The following is a 27,292-nucleotide window of genomic DNA, read 5'->3' on the forward strand; positions in this document are numbered from 1 at the left end:
TACTCGGAATGAAGTGCGCTCAGAATATTGCCCAACATCTGGGGCGTCTCTTCGTTCCAATCACGAAGTGTGACCGGGATATGGACTTTCACTAAAGCGCCGACGCGGTTGTTGAATACTCCTACCTTTTTTATTGTTTTCCTTACGTCCTGGTAGAAGGTTTGGTTGATTGGGTCATACCTAACAACTTTCGCATCGGGTACCCCAAGCGCTGCTTTTGCCGAAGTAGAGCCGGTTGTTGGTCCCCTTGTTTTTTTAGGACCTTGGGAACCCGGTGTCTCTAGCGGAGACTCATCTCCACCTCCACCTGCTCCTGAACGATGTAGCGGAGACTCATCTCCACCTGCATCTGACATCCTGTAAGATGTGAACAATACTAAACATGTCACAAAACATCAAAACATGTCACAAAACATCAAAACATGTCACAAAACACAAATAAAACTTAGTTTTAACCTAAACTAATCAAATTATTAAACATGTGACATTATCAATTACAATTACTAATCAATTTCAAAGTAGCATGTTACAATTACAATTTTAATTTCATTAAATAATTTTAAACTAAATAACCTATTCATGTAATTATTAGACTAATTACAATTCCTAATTGATAAATTACAATAAATCAAAACTAATTAAAACAAAACAAATTTAAACTAAACACTAACCTATACTATATCACAAACTATATCAAAACATGTCAAAAAACAATGAAAATTAATTTTAACCTAAACTAATCACATTATTAAACAATTGAAGATATCATATTAATACTAATTAAGTTACAATCAATTTAAACTTTTAACCTAAACTAATGGAATTATTAAACTTAACAAAATTACTAAACATGTAAATTATCAAATTAATACTAATTAAGCTACACATATATATACAAATTAATTTCTAACACATAAACTTAATCTAATTAAAATTACTTAACACCATATACAAATTAATACCTAAGAAATATAAACTAAACATACAATATACAATATACTAATTACACATATACAATATACAATAAAATCTATACAATATATATTTACATACAATATATAAACTAATAATACCTAAACAGGAAAAAAAAAATACTAACCTGGTCGGGACTCTCGGAGAAGGAAGGTCACCCCGTCGATGCGACTAACGGCCCTGCGTCGAAGAGGAACTGGGCTCGGCCGAACAGGGCAGGTTCCGGCTATTGGCTGGGACTCGGAGGACAGGAACTCGGCAGCGGGGCCGGGGCTGAGCGCAGGGCGAGGTCCGGAGGCACGGGACGACGATCGAGGCTATGAGAGAGGGAGAGAAACACTAAGAGAGAGAGAGAGCGAAGCAGAGAGGGAGCGAATTCAGTGAGCGGGAGAGAGAGAAATACCGGTTTGGTGGTCGAGGAGCTGCTGGCGGCGGCGGAGCGCGGCGGCGACGGAGGTCCCACCAGCGGCGGAGCGTGGCTGGTGGCGCGCGCGGCTTGGTGGAGGAGCTGCTGGCGGCGGCGGAGCGTGGCTGGTGGCGGCGGAGCGTGGCTGGTGGCGCGCGTGGCTTGGTGGAGGAGCTGCTGGCGGCGGCGGAGGTGGCAGAGAGAGAGAGGGTTTTTTTTTAGAGAGAGGGAGTGGTTTTTTTAAAAAATCGGCTGTTGAAACGAGGAAGACGAAGTGCAGACGATTTTGTTTTATAGAAAAACCTAACTTTCAGGTGCGACTAGTCGCACCCAATAATTTATCCGGTGCGACTAGTCGCACCTGATAATATCTTAAAAAAAAAAACCCAGGATGCCACGTCAATCCTGAATGAAATAATGAGGGGGAGAATTGGCCCGCTTAAAATTTTGAAACTATCAGGTGCGACTTTGTCGCACCGGATAGTTTTTATGACTTTCGGGTGCGACTAGTCGCACCCGATACTCAAAAGCAGAAAACAATTTTAGCGAAATTTTTAACACTTCGGGTTGACAATTTGGTGCGACTAGTCGCACCCGAAAGTCATTTAGATGCGACTTTTAGGTGCGACTAGTCGCACCTGATAGTCATGCGCATTAGAAAACCAAATTTGTAGTAGTGTCAACCTACGTGCGGTCATAGGATCCGGCCCTAGATCGAACCACGGACGGTTCTTAGTGCTAATCCAAAAACGCGATTAACAGTGTATATACTCTAGTAAAAAAAAATGTGTATATACACACATTTTTGGATCCAAAGAAATACAATTATCATGCTTTTAAAAAAAAGTATTGTTGATTAAGTTCACGAAATATGGTATTGGTTAATTATTTTCTTCAATTAATATATGTTTATCTAATCTAGTTTAAAACATATTCTTTGAGTAATTGTCTCTTAATTATATATTTTATAGTTAGAAATGAATAATATACGATCCTCAACATTGTGCCAACTTCTTAAAAATTTCACAGTTTTAGAATGAGATACACAAACTACTCAAAAAAAAAAAAAAAAAAAGGAATGAGATACACAAAAATGCATTGTATCTCTTAAAATTTACGAGTTTATTGCTTGTAGAAGAGCATTATTGAATTCAGAGATACGCAACAAAAATTACATTTAGGCTGATTAGGAAAGTTTTGATCAAGACAAGTATTAGATAAATAAATAAATAAAAAGTGTTATAAGCCAAAGAGGAAAGTCTAAAGAGGATTTGAGAAAGAGCAAGAGCACATTTAACATGTTTTCCAATTTTTTGTAATTAGTATTTCTTGAACAAAAAATTGGAAAACATGTTAAATCTGCTCTTGCTCTTTCTCAAGAAATACTAATTTTTTGTTCAAGAAATACTAATTACAAAAAATTCAGAGCACATATAAAACGATTTCGTGATCTTGGTATTATTATAAAATAAATAGCATATTTATAATTTCTTCTTCTGATACTTCATACACCACATATCCTTTATATAACACATATTTTGTGTGTTCATGTCACCAACACCGAAAATTCAGGTTCAAATAATACATGCATGAGTCGACTATGTACGTACGTACTTACGTAGAAACATTCAACGCATTTATATTTTTTTGAATACCATCGAAATGTTGTGACGTAATTTTGGTAAAAATTAATAAAATAAAACGAGATTGCTTTGTAAGAATCGGTGTTCACGATCGTAGTGGACTAGTGGAATTGTAGGAAGTTTCAATTTGGCTGGCGATAAAGTGTGTGTAGTATTTTTATGTATATATTTTAAGAATCTGGCTGGCGATAAAGTTACCCTAATCATGAATTATCTACCTTCCCAGAAGCTTCATTATGCCTTCCAGTCACAATTCGCACATCTCAGTTACCCCGCAAGTAAATAAAAATAAAAACAAAACAATTAAACTTGGCTAGGGAAGGTTCAACCTCGCATCCTTTTTAAATAATTGTTTAAATGCCCGCAGTTTTCTATGTGTATAATTTTCGATGTGTTTTATTTTCTTTCATAATTTATTGTTTATTTATTAGCATATATGTATGAGATAATTGAAAGTAAAAAAATATTAATAAAATTAATGGGATCATATGGTATGACAAATATATTGTATTTGCATCCATGCATCCCCACTTATTTGGGTAAGTTGAATTTATCAGCAATACTATGTACTTCATTTATTTAATTTAAATTTAACTATAGGTACTTGTGCAAAGCACGTGCAAACGAAGCATTACTTTGGCACACGCTTGGTATATATACACAACACCTTGTGTATATATATATATATATATACAGAATTTCGCTCTTTTACGACTCTGATGTTGTGAAGATCTTTAAAACTACAAATTCAATAAGAAATCGAGAGTAAAAATATGTGACATTGATTACTCACAATCAATTTGATATAACATTCAATTATCACTTGAACCAAAAAAAAAAGTAAAACAAAGAAACAAAAGGGAAACTCTACATAATTAAATTAAAAACAAAGATTACAACAGCTCACGTCAATAAACCAATCGCAATTTGCAAATCAAAAATATTTTGGATAACGTTTGTATGTGTATAATTGAAAACAAATATACGTGGTGCACAAATATGTACATAAACAGCATAAATAAGTATATAAATATTATATATTTGCGCCTGATTGGAACTTGGAAGCACTATGAGCCACACACACCCCGAACCACTTCTAAGCCCCGGCTCCAAGCCGGCCTTTTCCATCTACAAACAAAAAATAATAAAATAAATAAATAATGGTTTTTTTTTTTTCGCAATAAAAAAAATAAACTCGCCACCAAAATCCAATACTGGGCCCCACTGCTCCCTCGTTGGAGGCTATATAATCCCTCCTCTTCCCCTCACAATATTTCCTCACTGAAACCCACGGTTCATTTCCAGAACCCCAAGTCTCGGAAACAATACAAGAAAAAAATTAGAGAGAGAGAGAGAGACACAGAAGGAAAAGAAAATCTCTCGGTTTATCATTTATAAATTATTTTAAGACCAAAGCAAAGAAAAGGAAAGGCGAGATTCATGGCAACATCGGTCGAGAACCGTCGATTCCCACCTCCGACGATGAACGGCGTGGTCCGATCCATGAAGTCCGGTCCGAGCCGGTCCTTCGCGTACCAACCCGAACCGGACCTCTCGCTCCACAGGAAACCCCCGACATTGAACTCCGACGACTCTTCCGACTCGGAGTCCGACGAGAACGACCACGGCTGCGAGGAGCTCATCCGCCGCGGCCGCGCCGAGCTCGAGCCCTCCGTTCACGACCACCGCGACGACGGAACCTCCGACAGCTGGATCGCCCGGAACGCCAGCATGGTCCGCCTCACCGGAAAACACCCCTTCAACGCCGAAGCACCGCTGACCAAGCTCATGAGCTCCGGCTTCATCACCCCCGTCCCAATCCACTACGTGCGCAACCACGGAGCCGTCCCTAGAACCGCGTGGGACGATTGGTCCGTGGAAGTCACGGGCCTCGTCAAAACCCCAACCCACTTCACCATGGACCAGCTCGCCAACGAATTCACGTACCGCGAATTCCCGGCGACCCTGGTCTGCGCCGGAAACCGCCGGAAAGAGCAGAACCTGGTGAAGAAGACGATCGGGTTCAACTGGGGCGCAGCGGGGGTTTCCACGTCGGTCTGGCGGGGCGTGCCTCTCCACGCGCTGCTGGAGCGCGTGGGGGTGAAGTCGCGGCGCCGGGGAGCGATGCACGTGTGCTTCGAAGGGGCGGAGGATCTGCCCGGCGGCGGCGGATCGAAGTACGGGACGAGCGTCCGGTACGAGGTTGCGATGGATCCGTCTAGGGATATAATTCTGGCGTACATGCAGAACGGAGAGAGGCTGTCGCCGGATCACGGTTTTCCGGTGAGGATGATCATTCCGGGGTTCATCGGAGGGAGGATGGTGAAGTGGCTCAAGCGTATCATCGTCACGCCTGCTGAGAGCGATAGCCATTACCATTACAAGGACAATCGGGTTCTTCCTTCGCACGTCGATGCCGAGCTCGCCAACGATGAAGGTATTACTTAATTCTTTGTTTCTTTTTAAACTTAGGATTCGGTTATCATTGGCTGAAATGATAGGGGAATCGAACGTATTTTATATATATATATATATATATATATATATATATATATATATATATATATATATATATATATATATTTCTTTGTCAACCGGAAAGTGCCTTGAAAAATACTATATAATATTTTGTCACTTGTGTGTTCTGTTGTGGGTGTGTGCCAAACTTAAAATTAAATGAGAGAGTGGTTTAGTAATATTTGAAAAGCGTTTGTCTTGTAGTGGATTCTGTGTTGTTTGATAATAATAATTATTATTATTATTTTAGACTATGGAAATAATTGGTTGGGAATGAGTTGTAGACGAAGATTTGAAAGGAGAGTTTGTTTTGATGTATTTTTTTTATTTTTTTTTAACTTATGTTTTAATCTAACTGTATATATTCTTTTGTTTTGTTTTTGCAGCGTGGTGGTACAAGCCCGAGTACATAATAAACGAGTTGAATATCAACTCAGTGATTACGACGCCGTGTCACGAGGAAATTTTACCCATTAACGCGTGGACTACTCAGAGGCCATACACTTTGAAAGGCTACTCGTATTCAGGTAAAGCAAATACATCAAACCAAACCCACACAAAATTGTTAATTAATTTATTTACTGCTTTAATTATTGGTCGTATTTAGCTTTATCACGTAACATTTAAGTTTAGGTGCACGAAAACAGGATCTGGACTTTCTGACTTTAAAAGTTGGATACTTTTCCACGTAACTCGAAACTTCAAAAATGAACCGCCAATTAAATTCCAGTGGACTGTAATTAAAACAGTCAGCGTAAGTGACATTTATTTTGGTGCATGTCGTTTGACGCGTTTCGGTTGTGTGATCCACAGGCGGAGGGAAAAAGGTGACACGTGTGGAAGTGACGATGGACGGCGGCGAAACGTGGCACGTGTGCGCGTTGGAACACCACGAGAAGCCCAACAAGTACGGGAAATACTGGTGTTGGTGTTTCTGGTCCATTGAAGTTGAAGTGCTTAACCTTCTCGTCGCCAAAGAGATCGCCGTTCGGGCATGGGACGAGACTCTCAACACCCAGCCCGAGAAGCTCATCTGGAACGTCATGGTATGTCTCTGTCTTATTATTTATTTACTCTCTCACTCGTCAACTTGATAAAAACTTCAAATTCGGCCACAATTTTTTCTACTGCTTATAACGTGCCACGTGGCCCTAGTTGAGTCCATTGGTTGACAGCCTTGCAGTAGGACCACCTCCTCCTCCTGATATTTTGTTGACCACCACTACTTTTTTTTTTCTTCCTAAAATGTCATTGTAGTAATGATATTAAATGGTTTTCTAGTATATTTTTATGAATATTCTCTTCAGAAAAATAACCATAAACAAGAGAATGGTCACAATTCTTGATGTGTAAAGGAGAAATAGTGACATTTTATCAATTAATAAAGGATGATAACAACGTGAGACTTTTGTGAATATTGATTGGTTATTGTCTTATTTAAGTTACATTTTTTGGAACAAGGTATAATTTGTGAACATCGATTGGTTATAAAAAAAAAAACAAAGTCTTTTTAAAAAACAATTTATATAATTAGAAGGTATTGATCTTGATGTATAAAGGAGAATAGTGACATTTTATTTCAATAGTAATCGATTGAGATGCGAGGCTTTTGCGAATATTGATTGGGTATTGACGTATGTAATTATCTAATTACGAATTGTATTTTTTGGAACAGGGTATGATGAACAATTGTTGGTTCCGAGTGAAGACCAACGTGTGCAAACCGCATAGAGGGGAAATCGGGATAGTTTTCGAGCACCCGACTCTGCCGGGCAACGAGTCGGGCGGATGGATGGCCAAGGAGCGGCACTTGGAGAGCACGGAGGCCATGTCGAACCCGACCCTGAAAAAGTCGGTCTCGTCCCCGTTCATGAACACGGCCTCGAAGACCTACTCGATGGCCGAGGTGAAAAAACACAACTCGGAAAAGTCCGCCTGGATCGTGGTCCACGGCCACATCTACGACTGCACGCGATTCCTCTCGGAGCACCCCGGAGGAGCCGACAGCATTCTCATCAACGCGGGCACGGACTGCACCGAGGAATTCGACGCAATCCACTCCGACAAGGCCAAGAAGCTCCTCGAGGAGTACCGGGTCGGCGAGCTTTTGACGTCCTACTACACCTCCGACTCCGCCAGCTCATCGCCCAACAACTCGGTCCACGGCTCCACCAGCGCGCTCTCCCACATCCTCGCCCCGATCCGCGAGCTCACCCCCGCCACCCGCCCCGTGGCCCTCGTCCCGAGGGAGAAAATCCCGTGCAAACTCGTCGAAAAGACCTCGATCTCCCACGACGTCCGCGTCTTCAGGTTCGCTCTTCCCTCGGAGGAGATGGTCCTAGGCCTCCCCGTCGGGAAGCACATCTTCGTGTGCGCCACCGTCGGGGAGAAGCTTTGCATGAGAGCCTACACTCCCTCGAGCTCCGTCGAGACCGTCGGCTACTTCGAGCTCGTCATCAAAGTCTACTTCAAGAACGTGCACCCGAGGTTCCCCAACGGCGGGATGATGAGTCAGCACCTCGACTCCCTCGAGATCGGGTCCTACGTCGACGTCAAAGGCCCGTTGGGCCACATCGAGTACTTGGGCCGCGGGAAGTTCTCGGTCCACGGAAAGCCCAAGCACGCAAGGCGACTCGCTATGATCGCCGGCGGGACCGGGATCACGCCCATCTACCAGATAGCCCAGGCGGTTCTGCGGGACCCGGAGGACGACACGGAGATGCACGTGGTGTACGCCAACAGGTCCGAAGAGGATATTCTCCTGCGCGCCGAGCTCGACGACTGGGCTGCGAGCCACGCCAACTTCCACGTGTGGTACGTCGTTGAGAAGGCCGAGGAAGGGTGGGGATTCAGTACGGGCTTCATCACCGAGGATATCCTGAGGGCCCACGTGCCGGAGCGGGCCGAGGACACCCTCGCCATGACGTGTGGCCCGCCGCCGATGATCCAGTACGCCGTCCAGCCCAACCTCGAGAATATGGGATACGATACCAAGAACGAATTGCTCGTCTTTTGATATATATATATGTTATATATTTTCGGTATGTGTTCCTGGTGGTGGTAATAATATGATAGTGACGAACAACAGCATTTGATTAATTGTATATATATATGTATGTATGTATGGGTTAAGTATGTATAACGCGTCGTTGTACTTTGTTTATTTTTGTTTTATTATGTGTACTTTCTTCACATTTTCGAGAGATAGATCAGTTATATTGCTCGTTCCAATTTCCATATGGATTGCTGAATCTTTTTTCGCATGAAAACTATAGTGGTTATTAACTACGACGGTTTTAGTTATTGACTAATTACTTGTACATAATTAATATATGAAGGGTAGTAAAATATTTAGATCTCCTACAGAAGATTCCAAAAGCCATGACTCGTTTTTCTTCTTAACGACCTTGGATGTAAGTTTGACCCTCATAGTGTAGAATATTCCAATTAGTATTGGTATGTTCGCTAAGTGCATATATAATTGCGTAATGAATTGTAATAGAGTCAAGCATTTAATGAAATAGTCATTTCTTTTTTTTCTTTTTTTTTTTTGGAGTTCATCCTCACTCGAAGAGGAATTATCGATACCCCTTGGAGCAAGGGTCCAATCAATGTTAGTGATCAGTGATTTAATATTATTATGAGAAATATACTAAAACAGATTAGTTGGTCAAATTAGTTAAATAACAAACAATAAATTAGTCATTCAAGTGTGTTGATTACATATTCAAATGCGAATGCCATAATTTTCTTATAACAATTAGTCTTCTAACAATTGCAATTTTTTTTATTTTTTTATTTTGCAAAATCTCGGTTTTAAATTTCCAGATTATACTGTATTTGTATCTCTCAGACCAATAATAAGCTTAATTTTAACCCTTTGAGCGAAATGCGGCAAAAGCAAGAAAAATCCATATAGACCGACTTCATCGTCTTTGACTATTATATTTAGTATTTAATAATTAACTGCTATTTTCTAACAAATTACCACGAGTAAATTTTAGACCACAAGATGAAATAATAAACATTAGAATTGAATCTTTGACCAGGTTCAAACAATTTTTGAGGTACGTATTACTATATTTTCCTTTAGTTTCCTTATATGTATTTTTTAAAGCAATAATATGTATGTATTTATGACCAAACGTAACCTTTTTTTTTCCTAGGTTAAATTATAGCTACAATTCGCACAGAAATTCAAACAAATATTCTTATCATTTTGTAACAAATTTTAGTGTATGCATATTAATTAACATTGTGAACATTTTGCAATATTATTGCTCTTTTGAAACAGTGTCGGTAAAGTCCAATAACGACCGATATCCTGCATTCCCGGGCGGCCCTTCGGTTATCCTACCTTGGAAGCTTATTCCGTGGCCAAATGCAGTTATTAGTTTTTTTTTTCTTTCACGAGTGACGTTAGTTTATCTCTAGCTAGACGGATTTTTCTTTCCCGATTTTCATCAGATTTAATTTGTTGACATGTAATTTATGCCATAATAGCTTCCGATTTATGACGAGATACGGTTTGAGGGTTCATCGGAAGGTGTGTTATGACCGGTAGCGTAGATAGAACTTTTGTTGAGGGGCATGTAAGAAAAATATGGTTTAAGGGGGGTGGCACCATAGAAAATAAAAATATAATTTTTTTTAATAAAAAATATATAGTTTTGTATGTTAAATATATGGATTTTTTATAAAAAAAATTTTTACCGATCAATCGGAATTACAACTATATTTATTTTTTATGGATTGATTGCTTCAACCGGGAAAAATCATTATTATAATGAAGTTAGCTCTTAAAAAAAAATATTTATAAAATGGATTATGTAATTTATTTGCATAACAACTAGGATAAGAATTTTTTTTTAATTTTTTTTTTTATAATAAAGTTTGGAATTTCGACTTTCAAAGTTAGTTTTTTGTAACGCTATCCATGAGCGCGATTATGGAAATCATTTGCTATATGAGTCCAATTTTTATGGCTGTATTGAAATGTTGGATGGTTGTGCAGAGTACAGATATGTACTGCTTAATTACTATTATACACTTTTTCTTTATATGGCGGGTATTAATTTAGTTTTTCTTTAAAAGTATTAGAAATCCATATTATGATTAAAAATGATCTATATCAATATATTGTTATGGTGACGCCATCATCCACAGTTACGTCATGCGGCAAATCCTAGAATTATTATAAATGGCACATGACGTGACACGAGAATTTTGTATTTCTTAATTTTTATGGTGTTTGTTTAGTACTATTGTAAAACTAATATATGTTGTGTTTGGTAGTTAACTCAAAAAGTTTTTGTTTTTTATTTTCTAATTTTTGTAGTTGTACTGGAAAATTATTTTGCAGTTGTTTTCAAAAAGCTGTTTGGTATAGTTTTCATTTTTGTTTTTGAGAAATTGAAAAAACTGAAAAAAGTGTTTGGTACAGTTTTCATTTTTGTTTTTTAAAAGATGAAAAGAGAAGATGAGGAGAAGGAGGAGAGAAGAGAAGAAATTTTTTTCCAAAAACACATTTTATTTGTTTTCAGTTTTCTTTACTCTTTTACAAAACAACTTCAAAATTTTTTGAAATTTTTTTCCAAAAACTTAAACCAAACATAATTTTCACTTTTTGTTTTCAATTTTTTCCACTCAAAAACTGTTTTTGAGATGAATAACAAACATGGATATTTTCTTTATCAATTGAACTCTTCCTATTGAAACAAACAGGGTGAGAATACAGGAATGGAAAAAGAAATATGTGATTCTATTAAACGGTAGTGTGGCTGTATTTTAAGTTATGGAGGTTGTATAGTTCTTTTTTACTCATGCTTAATTGTGGGCTATGGGCGGAACAAATTTTCTATTCCGTCCAAGCCGAAATTTTGGTGGTAAGCAAAATATAAAATTACGTTATGAAGATATTCGGAATTTCTGGCCAAAATTGAAACGAAATATTTATTCCGGCACTACTAAAATAATTAAAACTAAAATCTAGCTTAATATCCACACAAAAAATTAAATTGAAAGTAACTGAAGCAATAAGGATAGAACATATATATTTATTAAAATAATTAAAACTAAAATCTAGCTTAATATCCACACAAAAAATTAAATTGAAAAAAGTAACTGAAGCAATAAGGATAGAACATATATTTCGTTCCATTACTATTTCAGGAACCAAAATGTTCCCATTTGAATACAACCGGAATAATTTATGGAACTCCATTCCGGATTTTGAAGCAAACGGAAAATATACAATAAGTTTGCTATCAGAAAATTATATATCAAATTTAAGATTATCAAATTCTTAAAATAGTCACCATTTTTTTAGATAAGTTAAAATCTTGTAAAAAATTTACCCTCAGAGTATTATATATATGTCATTTCCCCCTTTCACGATACAAATTTTGCATTGAGATGATTATATATTTCACCCATAAATTATGGGTGAAATATATAATCATCCATAATATAAGCAGGTGAGGCCAACTCCAATGGCACAGGATATCACTAAAGTTGTTGTTTTCTTTTCTTTTCTTTTTTTTTCTTTCCAACAGCACATTATATACATCAGTATATTTTGCCGTGTATACAATATCCCATTATGGTACTGTATACACGATATAACCTATTTTTTAATTATTTTTAAATATTCTATTACAGTGTGATGATTTAAATATTTATTAGTATAAAGATTATTTAGTTTTAATAATATAATAATAAAAATAGTGTTTTTGTGTGAATTTAGTATTGTAGTTGGAGTTGAAAAAATTTTAGTGCTGAAAATACAAAAAAAATAGTGTGATTTAATTTTAAACAACAAATTTGGCGTTAGTGATTGAAATGCTTTCTATTTTTGTGTTTTTTTACATGTTGTTGCGCAGAGAAATAAAATGGTATGAACTAGTCAATTTCAAACTATTGCTTTTGCAAAATAACCATAGTTTCATTTGTTTGGTAAAATAGCCATCTCTCAAATAGCCATCTTTCTGGACCACGCTGCGTTGCTCGCCAGAGCCCCCACGCCACCACTCTCATCGGAAAGCGGACTCTCGCCGAGTTCCAATCTCACCAGGCCTACGGCGGAGGACTCGGAATCCCTAACCAGGCGAACTACCTCCGCTCCGTGAAGCCCAGGCTGTACCAGCACTCCTCTCTGCGATCTCGCCGCCATCGCCGTCTCCGTCATCGCCGCCTTCGGTGACGCCGTCTCTGTCGAGTCTTCTCCCGCAGTGATCCGGTTTCGCCGCCGCCGTCGGAGCGATCGGGAACATCGCGAGCGTCGAGGACGCAAGAATCGCGTCGCCGAAGAAGGAGATGTTTCGGTTCTGCTTCAGATCCGTTGGATTTCCAGATTGTCATTAAATTTAATCCTGCCTCGATTAATTTTAATCCAGCCATCATAAACCTTACATTCTGTCTTTATAGTTCGTTGGGATTAAATTTAATCCAACCTAGATTAAGTTGGCTAGTTTGCTTATAGTTGACAAACTATGGCTATTTTGCAAAAGCTTAAGTTCTATTTGGCTATATAGCTGCTTCACCCTAAAATAATTTTAAATAATTAATAAACGTAGTACAAAACCACTCTGACAAAGAAATAATTATATTAACAAAGATCTCACAAGCTATAATTCAATTTTCTGATATTAATTATATATTCATGATATTCTTCTGATTTCTTTTTTCTTTTTTTTTTTTTTTTGTAATTTTCTATGTACCCATTTTATATATCATGTATGCTAGCTAGCACCCATACATCTATTTTTATTTAATTTTTATGAAGGAATACATTAATTATAGGACAGGTTAGGTATTTAGCTCAAATAGCCCTCTATTTCAAAATTATAGTCCAACTATTAACATATTTAGGAAAGTAGCCAATTTGTTATAATAACATTCCAATATTCCAATAATACTCTTAAGAGTTGTTATTATTAACTGTCAGAGTAAATAATATTAACGACAACAAGAAAAATAGTAAATCTCATTACCTGTAACAAGAACAACAATAAATCTTAGTAACTGTAACAAGAGCAATAATAAATCTTATTAACTTTCATCTCCAGTTTTCATCAAAGTTTCAAATGGCGAAATCTCAACCCTACCTTTAAACGGTCGGATCTGTGCAGCCGCATGACTCGCTAATGTTCGAGATTGTTTCCGGAGGAGGATCATCACGGTTAATCGAATTAACCTTCATAGTAAATCTGATTAACTATCACAGTTAATATGCAGAAGTGAACTTACGACCTTCGAACGGCTGGATCGGCGCAATCGCGAGACTCGCCGATGTTCGAAATCGTTTTCGGAAGAAGTTCATCACAGTTAATCAGATTAACTGTGACAGTTAATCATATTAACTATGACAAACAGTTAATTAGATTAACTATGACACTTAATCCGAATAACTGTCGAACGAATAGAATAAGAAATCGAACCTCCACTGCCGCGTGCGCCGGCCCGCCTCCACCGCCTTCGAGTTCGACACACGATTTAACTCCGAATTCGGTGACCCGAGCGACAACCACGTCGGAATCAACCTCGGAACCACAGATAAGGAGAACCGGCGCGAGCTTCTCTGGAAAGGACACGAGGCGGTGGCGATTGAGTCCAGAGCTAATTCTTCGGCGTCGGCGACGGCGAGTCTGCAACGAAGATCCGGTGGATCGCAGAGGAAGATTGTGGTGTAGTGTTTGGGTGTGGATGTGGTGTTTGGGTGTGGGAGAGAAGAGTATTTTTGAGACTTTAATCAATGTTGGCTATCTTTTAAAATAAATTGATAGTTTGACTATTATTTTAATCTCCCCTTTTAATAGAGGTTAGATACTAATAAATATCTTAAATATATATATATATATATATATATATATATATATATAAAGTAAAGCAATGCAACACTATTTATATAGACACATTTCACTATTAAATCTATAATATAATGACAAAATTACCCTTTAAAAGTTTTATGATTATATAACTTGTCACTAGAAGATATTACAAAATTACCCTTTTGACTTAGGAAGGAAAAATTAGCTCTAAAAATACAAAAAATTATAAATTTACCACTGCTTAAAATTATCAATATCTCAATGCTTAATCGATTTTAATCTAAATTATTCTGAATACATAACGGTTGGGATTCTGTATATATAACCGATTACACTCATCATAGCAACGCGTGAGTGAGGGTTAAACTTGTTGCAAGTGGTACATACTACACAGTTGTACATCATCGCTTGACAAAATAAACAATAAGGTCATATATATACATTGCCCTTTCATTTAACCCTTCATGAACCGAAGAGTTAGAATTAAAACGTTATATATATAACACATGTGCTTGTACCTGTAGCTGTATGGTCGCAGAAACTTCTTCACAGAATTACGGTATATATCATAGCCAGCTATGATTTGTACAGCTTTGCTCTTTCTTGAAATATAAGAATCAAACTTATACTAGCTAAGTGATGAATTCTTATTACCCATACCACGCCTTGAGCCCGACCAAAGGTTGACTCTATTAAACACTAAAACTGATACTTTATTCACAATTTTATTTTATTTCTTATTTCGTCACAAAACACCCCTATTTTTTTTTAATTAAATTAGGTAAATAACCAACTAAAACGTTTAAATTATTATATAGATAACGTTTCGTAATTCTAAGTAAATAGTCATAAAAATGATATGACATTCTTAATTTTCCCTTTTATTAAAATAAAATGGTAGAGTATTTACGCCAATTTACACATGTAAATATATGAACGTAAATATTTACTTAAAATTTACAAAACTTTGGTTGTATAGCAATTTCAAACGTTTTAATTAGTTATTTAGTCAATGAACTTTTCTTTTTGTTAGCAACGATTTTTGGGTGACATGCTTCGATGTTCACTCCGCATAGAGCTTGCAAATGATTCGTGTAATGATATTCTTACAATACAAGGATAAAAATATCCTATTAGCTTGGTCCAAAACTATAATCACACTATTAACTACTTTAAGTAGAATTCGGACATGCTAATCAGACGTGATGGTTTTGACGTGTGTCTGTACTTTTATTTTCTATTTTCAGGAGTTGAACAGAGAGACATGTGGTAGCGAAGTAATTCATGCAAAGTCTTAACGTGTGGGGTATATTTGTTTCATCATATACATTCATATATTGGCGCACCACTATACGACCAACATGATATGCATGACTATATAAATTGGCTGATAAACGAGAAAGATATGAAATGAATCATATACTCTAAGATATGTTTGTTATAATTTATAACCATTAGCGTTTTGCAAACAAAAATATTCAGAAATAATATATATATATATATATATATATATATATATATATATATATATATATATATATATATATCAAATTCAGTAGTGATAACATGGGATGTATCGATCGATAGGAGTCTTGATTCATGAAAGCATAAAATGACAAAAAAAAAAAGAAGAAGAAGAAGTTAGGAGTCTTGTATTAATTTCGGTTCAAATTATACGAAGTTTGATATATAATCACATAAATTACAAGTGTGGAAGTAACCTACTCCCATAGAACACAATAACAAGACTAAATTTAAAGATGAAAATAAAAGATGTTCTTCAAATTTGAAGATGCACTAATTGTGATTTATATATCTTTTTCTAAAAAACTTTTATAAAAATTATAAAATTGACCCCAAATTTATTTCATAATTATAAATTTTTGTTTAATTTGTGTTACAATTTAATACATATGCATATTGGTACATATCATAAATAATATAAATGTATTTGGATTATAAAATATAAATGAGTTAAAACTAAAATACAAAAAAAAAAAATAGTTGGAGAGAATTTACTTACGTATTCTTTGAAGAAGATGTAAAATCGAGATGAGTTTGAGATGAAAAATACTAGTCATTGATGTAAATATGTAAAATATAGATGACTGCATTGGAGATGCTCTAAATGTTATTAACTCTGACATTTTGGGAGTCTCGAAAAACAAAAAAGTTGATGGAAAATCGAAAAATCGATGAAAAATGTCAATGGAAAACAATTTTAGAGGGAAAAGTTAGTTCTTGATAAAATAACGACACAAAAATATTGCATAATATAATAAAAATATTGTTTGAATATAAATTAAACTTTAGATTAACCAATGGTGGGTCAAGAAATATTAAATGGTGACGTAGGCAAAGGTTTTCGAGGAATACAAATAACCCTTAATTAAAAAGTCGTGCAACAATAAATAAGACATAAGAGTCTATATTTAATTAGTATTAATTTAATCCTATCTTAACCCTTACAGTTTTATTATATTAATTATCTAAAAAATATTTCATTCTTTACACCTACATATAATCTTTACATCTTTTTTGTTATATGTTCTAACCCCATTCTTTATATATATCTTAACCTAAATTCTTTAGCAATGATATATAGGGTTAAAAACATTAATTCCCCCTAAATTTTGACACATCTAATATATAGTACTATCAAAGATAGACACCATATATTGATATACTATTTGTTGGGATTTCACGTCGAAACCTTCTCAAATCAGAAGAAGAAATCAAACAAGTGCAAAGAACAAAAATAAGATTTATAGTGGTTTAATCTCAACGTGAGAACGTCCATTTTGATGCTGTAAATTTTACACTTTGTTAATATTGAGATTGAGTTTCGAGTAATTTTTTTATGAATGAATCTTGATTAGACCATATGCTACCGACGTCCAAAAGCGCTCGACCTTACTTACATAAGCAAGTGTGGCATAAGTCGAGATTTAACCCTATAGCAATAGATATATTTTTAAATATGTGTATTAATATAATCCATTTAATTTCTATCTTGCAGGCACAATATATTAGAATCGAAAAAGTAAATAAACTCGCACTATGCACAAAAAGATTCATAATAGTGGGTATCAACCTGAATTTTTAATAGAAAAATCTATATAGTCTTGTGGTTTGAGTGGGATTGATAAGAGCTTCCAAAATGTGTTTGAAGGAGATTGGTAAAAGAACATTTTCAACCAATAATACAAAATTGGTGTAACTTCTACACTAAATTAGTGGAATTATAAAATCAAACATTGTTTTCATCTTCAACTCACAACACAAATTTTTACACCAAAAAGAATATTATCTTTTTATACTTTTCAATATTAGTTTATATCAATTGCATGTTAACCCCTCCATTAATTTGTTATGTCAATAATAGTATTATTAAATATTACGTTATATTTCTATATCAACAATATAAAATTAATATATAGTACCACAAAATTAGTAATATAAAAAAAATCACCCTAAAAAAAGAAAATATGTATTGGAATAATATTCATAGGTTAAAGACTACTAAATGATAATAGTTTTGTTCAAGTAATTTAACTTTGTGTTTTTATTTGATTATGCATGCAATTGTATTTTGTTTTTTGTTATTATGTCATGTGCGGTAAGTTTATTTCTTATTAAAATTGTATTTGTATTCATATCAGTATAATTGGCGGGTATTTTATTTACTATGTATTGTGTTTAATTAATGTTATATACTTTATCAATGTTATCTTATTTACTCTCTTTTTAATTAATGATACGTAATTTATTTTTTGAAATTAGGAACAAAATTATAAATTATTATTTTTTGGGGGATGAATTTACATTTAAAATTTTTGTTACATCAAATTGGTGTAGGTGATGAATCTCATACTAATTTTGATGTTAAACTATTCACAACATCAAATATTATATCAAGTTGATGTAAAATTTGGTGTGGATTGGAGTAATATTTCTATCAAATATGTCATTTTTCACACTAATTATTAGTGTGAGTTGGAGATGATGAGTTAGAAAAAAGAGAAAGAAAAGCCGTGAAGAACTAAGCCACTCCCAAAGTTTGAAAATTGAATATAATAACCGATGAATCAACGAAATTATTTTTGTTTCTCTTAATTAAGAGGAAAAAACTAAATAAAAGTCAATATTACAAGAAGTGAATGAATGCAAAAGTTTCAAAAATCCCGTCAATAGTAATTATAATGTAAATTACCATAATGAAAATTAAAAAAAAATGGTACTTTAATGCGTCCACTGAACCCACGGAATTGATAAAACTTATTTATTTTCAGGGAGAAAAACCATGTGCGGTCGCACAATTTTCAGATCGAAAGGTGAACAAAAATGGGCAAGTCGACGTGAAAGAATTAATAGCAGAGCAATGCCAATTGACAATTGCCTAATTATAATAATTAAATAAATATAGTCGCGTAAGGTGTATGTAATATATTATTTATGAAACCGCCGCGTCCAAAAACCAAAGGCTAAAATGCATAGAGAGCTTGACCTCACCTCTTACGTTGAGCCAAAGCATTGTTGCTTGGTGTTATTGAAAGGTCAATTATTATATCATAAAAGTATTATTTATTACTTATTGTGTGTCTGTGTATTTTTCTCAATATATAGTAAAAAGCCCTAGTGAGTCTCCCACTTGCTTAACTCATTATTGCATTTGCATGTATTTCATACGCAATAAACAGGTAAAAAAAACAAAAAAAGTGGAAATTTTAAATATATAAATTGTCTAAAAGAGTTAAAAGTTAAAACTAAATAATAATTAATTAATAGAGATAAAACGGAATCAAAGGGGAAAGAATCTAGCCTTGTTGTTCCCCACCTGAAGTTTGAATTGGGAATCTTTGATGGTTTTCTTTACTTTGTTGCATTAAAAAATTCCCAGTTCCGTGATTTCCATAATTTGTTTTGACTTGTAGAAAATATACAATAATTTATGGTTGTAGACTTATATAGTACCAAAAATAAGTATATAAGCAAAAAGCCGTACCAACTTGTTCTCTTTGCAATAGCGGCTATAGCATACACGGCTTGTAAACGTTTCTTTGGCTTGAGAGCCAAGCCTAAGCCGTAATTTAATAGTATTTTTATAGTAACATATTCAACCAGGATACCACACATTTTGTCCAAGATCCAATTCGACAACTAAAAAAAATGAGTAATGTAATGGCTAATTACATTACTATAATGACGTATTTGAAGTTTACAGAAAGTAAAACTGAAAAAAAATTCGTGCTATAATATAATAATAAAAATGGTGAATTAGACACGATTCATTAGGACTTTTTATGTTCAATTTTTAGTTTAACTTTTTAATAATGAAAAAATAGTCACATTAAAACAGCACATATGCTATATTATGAGAGAGATGAATGAAATAAATTAAACCAGAATTCTAAATTTTAATTTAACTAAGCTGTAATAATAGTTAAGACTTAAGAGTAACAACAGTTTCTCTCAAAATCTTCGTTCACAACTCTTTAGTGATAATTAGTTGGAAGAAATATTTAAATTGGCTTTGTTTATCCATGATACAACCCATATTCTAAAAACTATTCATATGCATTTGAATAAACTAATAAGTGGTTGATATATGTTGGTGGGATTCTTTAAATATTTGGGTTATAATAGTGTATTAGTCTTTTAATGATTTGAATATTCCACACTATTTGGTGACGGCTCCAAGGACATTGGGCGTGGAATGGTCAAATGTCAACAGTGCGTCCTTGCTGTCTTTGTGGTTTAGTCAAAGATTGCGACTTAACAAATAATTAGTGACTAATCTTTTCCCTCGCCCAAACCCACTAGCGTAGCCGCCTTTATTTGTATTGGCATCTATATACCATCATACTTCATAGTTCATACACGTAGAAGCAATAGCTTAATTTTCATCTTCAATAAAAACTTTAACTAAATTACTTAAATATTAAAACTAAAATCTAATGACTAGAAGAGTGTATGCGACTTATTTTAATTTAGATGATTTTTTAATTATTAGGTACTTGAATTAAAAGTTTAACATAAAATATTTAAATAAATTATATGTCAAAGTACTCTCAAATTTGCAAATTTTTTTAACCTTAATGTATTAAAAATGATCAATAATATTTAATTCATAAATTCGTTACGTGTATGCAAATACACTGTAGACATTGTCAAGTTGTTGTTTCGTTTTTTTTTTCTTGATTTTTTTTCGAAGGAGCTGTATGCAAATATATATATATATATATATATATATATATATGTGTGTGTCTATATATATTAACCGATTGAATCAGTCTTATTCAATCAGTTAATATAGACTGATTCAATCGGTTAATATATATAGACACACATATATATATATATATATATATATATATATTTTGCGGGTTTCATAAATACTTTGAGAAATTGCTTAATTTGTCACTAATTCTATAATATTTTCTCATTTTCCACTAAAACGCTAATTTTTCCAAAAATGACACCATCTATGTCAACAATGTTGACATCTATGTTTGCTCTTCACTATTAGATGTCAACATTGTTGACATAGATGACGACATTTTGGAAAAAATTAACATTTTGATGGAAAATGAGAAAATGTTATAAAATTAATGGCAAATTAGACAATTTCTCCAATTCCCTATAGCAATCTCTTTAGGCTAAACACACGTGGTGCATATGTCTGCATACAATATCACATATTACTTTATTTATTTATTTTTTATTATTATTGCATATTACATTTTAAAGATGGAGAACATTGTAGATTCATTTTTCCTCGCCAGAAGATCACAACGACAATCCTAGATTAGATGGTGAATAAAAAGTTACTGTTGCTATGGTGAGTAAACAAGCTTCAAAACAACAAAGGTCAAGACTCAAAAATATATGTTCAAGAGGCTTTGGTGATGACACTATCTCAAAGATATGCACGGTCAGCAATAATCACCTTCACCACAATTGATATCCATGGACAGCTTACTATGCGACGCGGCGAACTTATTTCAGTTATTGGAGAGTTAGTTACGTCTAAGAAAATGTAAACATTGTTTATATATAAATAAATGTAATGTACTCATTTGATCAAATCATAAGAAAAGATATCTCCCAAACACTTGTCTTGGCATTATATATCCTGACGTAACGTTCTATCAAAGGTTCACATTAATTAATTCTGTATCGAAAGCATATCCAGTATAGACACTATTGATCATGGTGTATTTTATAGATCAGTACAAAACATACATACCATCCGAAGAAACATGCGAAGTCAATTTTTCATGGAGGATTTTAAAACATTTTACGCATATATACATTTGATGAGATCTGATGACACTTTTGGACTATACATTTATATAACAAAGCACGCGATATTTTTAGATTTCCATGTTTCGCTAGAACGCACTTACTACTACACACACACAAAAAAAGAAGGAAAAAAAAAAGTTCGATTCAATACTATAATATCCAACTGGGAAATTTCAAAAGGAAAGGAGGCCACTATGCATATAGAATATTTCACAGTGTAATATCCTATATATTTAAACAACACTAGTACTAGGGAGTCTGAATTAGTTTCGCACGTTATATACTTTTTTTTTTTTTAACTCAGAATATATAAGTGATTTTCTCAATCAATAATTTCGTGATCAATGTCCAGTCACGTATCTTACAATTAATCGATCATTGCCATACATTTTTTTTTTCATCTATTTATCGTGTCTTTTATCCGAAGTCTTCATTTACGGACACCGGAAATAGAAGAAAAAAAAAAATCGGAAAAGAAAGGAAAATAACAACAACCAATGGAAAGAGGGAATGGCATATTAAATACCTAATATTTTCGAAAAACATATACTTAAATATTTTTCTTTTCAAGGAAAAAATACCTAATGTTAAATTTCAATTGCACCGTCAAACAAAGTCAGTTAAATTTGACGGAAATTCGCGTGACAGCCTCAGATTAAACATGATTTAACATTTTTTTCATAAAATTAATTAAAAATTAAAAATATCATTTGAATAATAAAAAAATTAATTATAAATGATTTTTATATTATAATTAGGAACTAATAATATTATTAAAACGATTTCATATTTATCTATTTAACTTAATTAAGCATGAATAATACTATTTTTTTATAGATAAAAAATTTAATTAACTTTTTTAATATTAAAAATGTTTAGATAATATCATTATTGCTTGATTATAATATAAAAGTTATTTTTAATTAATTATTTTGTTATAAGAATGGTATAATTAATGATTAATTAGTTTTAAGGGGAAAAAAAATACTAAATTGTGTTTAATCTAAAGCTGTCACGTGAATTTTCGTCAAATTTAACTAAATATATTTAATGGTGCAACTAAAATTTAATATTGGATATTCTTGTCACGAGAAAAAATTAGATATTTAAGTGTTTATTTCCGAAAATATTAGATATTTCCTTCCAATAGAAATGTGTTTCTATATCACAATGAGTCTTGCATGGCCTATTTTGGTCTCAAAAAGCTATTATGAATGTGATGTAACCCTAGCTTTTGGCGGGACTAATACGGTTTCACACGCGAGCGAAGTGGATCCATTTAATATTGAAAGCGATATTTTAGCTTCCAATATAATTGGACAATAACAGTAATACATACGTATATATGTGTGTGATTTATTTTTTAAAGCAGGATCAAAGTCATACTAAAAAAAAAAAAAAACAAAAGCAGAATAACTCTTTTTGATGATTTCTATAGATAAGATATCAGATAAGATATATGTGATATGTTTTCTTTTTCCATTTAATGTCGTATATGTCAAGTTGATAGTGCTGAAAGAAAATAAGACATAATATAAAGGACTAGATATTATTAGCAAAGCCTAGCCAACTATATAATATTCGCGTCACATATACATCACTTAGGTTGTTAATTTTCATCTTTCACCTTTATTTTACGTGTGATTGAGTTTTTTTTGCTTAAAAATATAGTTACGTATATATATATTTCAAGCCTTATATATATGCACACACATTACATTCTTGATTTTTTTGCATAAGATCAACTGAATTCATGGTTCTTATAATATAAGTATATTTTTTCCTTTTAATTTTATCTAAACCGAAATAAGTTCGCCACCAGTCCATAGTTTTGGCCTCAAAACTTAAGAGGCCACAAAAAGTTTGGGACCCTTGGAAAGGTTGATAATATATTTAAATCTACACAAAATTATAGCTCTTGATGGTGCCTAATATGTATTGTATTAGTCCAATAACTATAGTTTCGAAAAATAATAATCGTTTTGAATATATATGAAATGACGCGGAATAAGAAATGTCCAAAGAATATGATCTCAATATTCTAATGAAAATAGATTTCTATTAAGTTTGTTATAATAAACAGTACGGGGCACATCATAAATATATATCTATAGTTAAAAAAAAAAAAAGAGGAAATGACGGCAAAAAATATCTTAAGTTTTAAGAAACAGCTAACATAATCCATATTCTTTATTTTGAATGGTAAAAGTCCATAATCTTGACAATTACTCATTCCGTTGGTCCCTAATGCTATATGACGTTAAATTGTTAACAGAATCAACATTTAAACATTTTTTTTTGTAAAATAAATCATTAAAACATTTAAAACAATTCAAACAATAGAAGGGACAGAGAAGGGAAGAAAGATTTGAGCAGAGAGGTTATTTTTATTTTACCTGTTGAAGGATTTGAATCCCCACACCGACGACCAAGGCGTGTTTGACTCCGGGCTCGAAAAGTTCCCTCCAACTGGGGCCTTGAGGAGCGGCGGCCGGGTGAACCATGGCGGGGCCGACCGGGTTCTAATGCATGAGCTCCCGTGAGTAAAGGGCGGGCTGAGAGACAAGGGCGGCGGCCTGGACGTACTCGCTAGGCTCTCCTCCGGCGATGGAGGCGATGGACCCTCTGTGGGACCCGGGGATGCCTTCTTGGTGAAGGTATATTCTCTTCAAACCTCCTTCTTTCTTCCCGTCTTGACCCTCTCTCTCGGTCCACTTCCAGGCCAGCTGCCACCCCCACCGGTGGCGGTGCTCCCTCCCTCGGCGGCGTTTCCGACGAGGCTGCTCCGCCTTATGTTCAAGAGGCTCCTGTGGGCCGGTGGGCCCATGTCCTTGGCCCTGCAAGTTGTTTTCGTCGGAGTCGACGCTGGGCCCGTCGGAGGCGTAGTCGTCGCCTTCCCTCGCGAGGCTCTCCTCGTCCCACTCCTCGTTCCTCGGGTGGTTTCCTCCGACGTCGATATAGGTTTTTTTTATTTTATTTTCATTGTTTGAATTGTTTTAAATGTTTTAATGATTTATTTTACATTTTTTTAAAATGTTGATTCTATTAACAATTTAACTGTTGGGAATATTGCCCACTTGAAGATAATGATTACTAAATTCGATAATAAGATTACTTTATTAGCATTATATGATTAGTGGGTTGAGTTCTAAACAATTAGAATCAATAACAACTATCTTCCATAGCCTCCGTATCTAACTGAGTCACGTGTTGGGCACCTGAGTTCGGGCGGTGTGCTAAAACATGGTCGATGACTGATATACGCATGGAAAGCTATATCTAAAGTCATATATGTGGAACACATAGGTGAAGGCTGATCACTATGTGGGAGCCTTCTACACTTGTGGTAAGTGTACGACTTGGACATGTCTTAGTTGTAGATGTGTCGTTTAAGGACCGTTCCGACACACTAACCGAGGTCACTATGATGGTCACAGTGAGACTTGATCTAAATCCTGAAGTGATCATGGACACCGGGTTATGTTACTGAGCTCTTTGACTCATTCGCTAAAAGGCTATTCATGCTAATCACAGCTTATGTCTTGGGAGTTTTCTCAGAGCATGATTCGAGTGAGAAGTGATTTACAGATACGGAATCCAGCCTTCCTGAAAGAAAGTTAATGTTCACTCACCTAAGGGTTGATTACAGAACCGATAGATTGCTAGCACTTTCGAAGTAAGTAACGTTCGAAAGAATCTTTCGCTGGGGAAGCAACAATGCTTAGGGCTGATATGTATCAAGAGAAGTATAACGGAAAAATTGACTTCTCTTGACACAGGATGAACCTGGAGGATCTTGATCACGAACTGACTATATCAGTGGACACTCGTCACGATGAGTAAATATAATTCTAGTATAAAGGAGAGTTCAGTCTTGGCTTACAAGGTGGAGTATTTGACCAAGATTAGACGAATCGATGGACAAAAGAGAAATGACTATTTCGTCTTTTTCATCGGATTTGTTAAGCTCCTATTACTAGGTCCATAGTCCCCGATTCGGCTCTGATAAAGGCGGATAAGAACTTTCGTATAATAATGTTTATCATTATTAATCTCACTTGCTGTAATTGTGATTGACAGCATTAATTCTGGAAAACGGGTATTCGCAGAATTAAATAAATATTTATGGTAGAATTGTTTATTTATTGTTTGATCAAGTAAATAAACAATTATTAATTATTTGTTTATTGTTGGACCAAGTAAATAAATGATTAATTGGGTTTTAAGCAATTGGGCCTTGCACAAAATATGAAAATCGGATTTGGGAATTTTTGGCACTAGGGTTTGCGCAAATCCCCCCTTGGCCGTGTGCCTAAAATTCGAATTTTATAATATTGGTATTTACCAATATTTTCTCTTTAGTTGTTTAAATAAAGGAGAGATAAAAATATAAGATATTGTCATATATTTTCTCCTTATTTAAAGGAAAGTATTTAGGAGAATATTTAGGAGAATAATATATTCTCCTTTATCATCTCACTAAATAAATTATTCTCTATTTAAATAAAAGAATAATATCCCATAGATATTGATCTGATGGATGAGAGAAAAAATAGGATTCACTTGTTGAGATCCAAGGGCCTAGATTAAATCCTCTAGTGTGAACACAATAAAAGGAAATAAAATATTCTGGAAGATTCCATGAATATCTCCTTTTTACTACTATAAATAGGGGTTCATGAGAAGACAAAAATAAGCAATTATTTTAAGGAATTTTTTGAGAGAAATTTTGTGCATCACTAGCCTCCCTTGGCCGTGCATCTGCCTCTCCCTCCCCTCGGAAATTCGTTTCCATTCTTAGTAAAATAAGAGAGAGATCTCGAAACACCTAGTTTCGTGATTTAGTGAGATAAAGACTTTGCTCACTCATCTTTCTTATTCGTCTCGGAGATTACGTTTCGGAAGACTAATGTGTCATCCTCGAGTCCTTCATCAAGACGACGCAAGGAGTACGCGATTGGATTGGAGCGTTCTGTAGCTGAACCGAAAATCAATGTAAGTACTCGTTTACTCTTATATCGGTTGCTTGACTTATATGCTCTCGTGAATTAAATTAAATAAACATAACTAGATCTTGTTAATTATAACCATAATTTAATTAGCTTATGATCAGCGTAATTAATTATTTTTCCGCATTAATATGGTTATATGGTGGAATAATCTCAAACGAGGCGTATCGGAACGATCGTTCGTGTCCGATGCGCGCCCGATCCACCGACAAGTGGTATCAGAGCGATTGTTCGTGTCTGATACCCACTTGATTCCCCAACAAGTGGTATCAGAGCTAGATGTTATGATTAATTAATCGATTCGTTCTTGTAATTAATTTAAATATGGTTTGAATGAAATTATATGTGGATGTGAATTTCATGCAATTCTATATATGATATGTGAATTGTGATTCGTGGTTTGATCGTAGAATATTTGATTCTCGCTTTTCTAGATTTTTGTAAACCCGAAATTCAAAGGGTATAGGTTTTATGTAATTATTATTATTATTGTTGTAATCCGATGGTGCGACGTTCTTGATCACGACGATCGGCGAGAGACGAACACAAAACGAAGAAGCATGAAGGACGAAGAAAGCCTCCACGACTATGCCACAAGAAAACTTGTCA

The 27,292-nt window shown here is 34.5% G+C and overlaps 1 protein-coding gene across 1 annotated transcript; it reads left to right on the forward strand.

Annotated features, from left to right (window-relative positions):
• Positions 1-4,262: 4,262 nt before the first annotated feature.
• On the forward strand, positions 4,263-8,775 carry NIA2 (nitrate reductase 2). The gene is made up of 4 exons (XM_089621397.1): positions 4,263-5,458; positions 5,925-6,065; positions 6,352-6,584; positions 7,214-8,775. The coding sequence occupies exons 1-4, from the start codon at positions 4,462-4,464 to the stop codon at positions 8,552-8,554; spliced, it is 2,712 nt and encodes a 903-aa protein (XP_089477523.1). The 5' UTR covers positions 4,263-4,461; the 3' UTR covers positions 8,555-8,775.
• The last annotated feature ends 18,517 nt before the right edge of the window (positions 8,776-27,292 follow it).

Source organism: Urtica dioica, chromosome 7 (genome assembly GCF_054948205.1).
Source record: "Urtica dioica subsp. dioica isolate 48M chromosome 7, U.dioica_male_clone48M_v1_H2, whole genome shotgun sequence".
Lineage (NCBI taxonomy): Eukaryota > Viridiplantae > Streptophyta > Magnoliopsida > Rosales > Urticaceae > Urtica > Urtica dioica.

Bases quoted from the DNA above. Each gene is read 5' to 3' on its own strand.
- NIA2 (XM_089621397.1), top strand. From the start codon at position 4,462: ATGGCAACATCGGTCGAGAACCGTCGATTCCCACCTCCGACGATGAAC. The intron at 5,459-5,924 runs GTATTACTTAAT...TTGTTTTTGCAG, and splicing joins CGAGCTCGCCAACGATGAAG to CGTGGTGGTACAAGCCCGAG. The intron at 6,585-7,213 runs GTATGTCTCTGT...TTTTTGGAACAG, and splicing joins AGCTCATCTGGAACGTCATG to GGTATGATGAACAATTGTTG.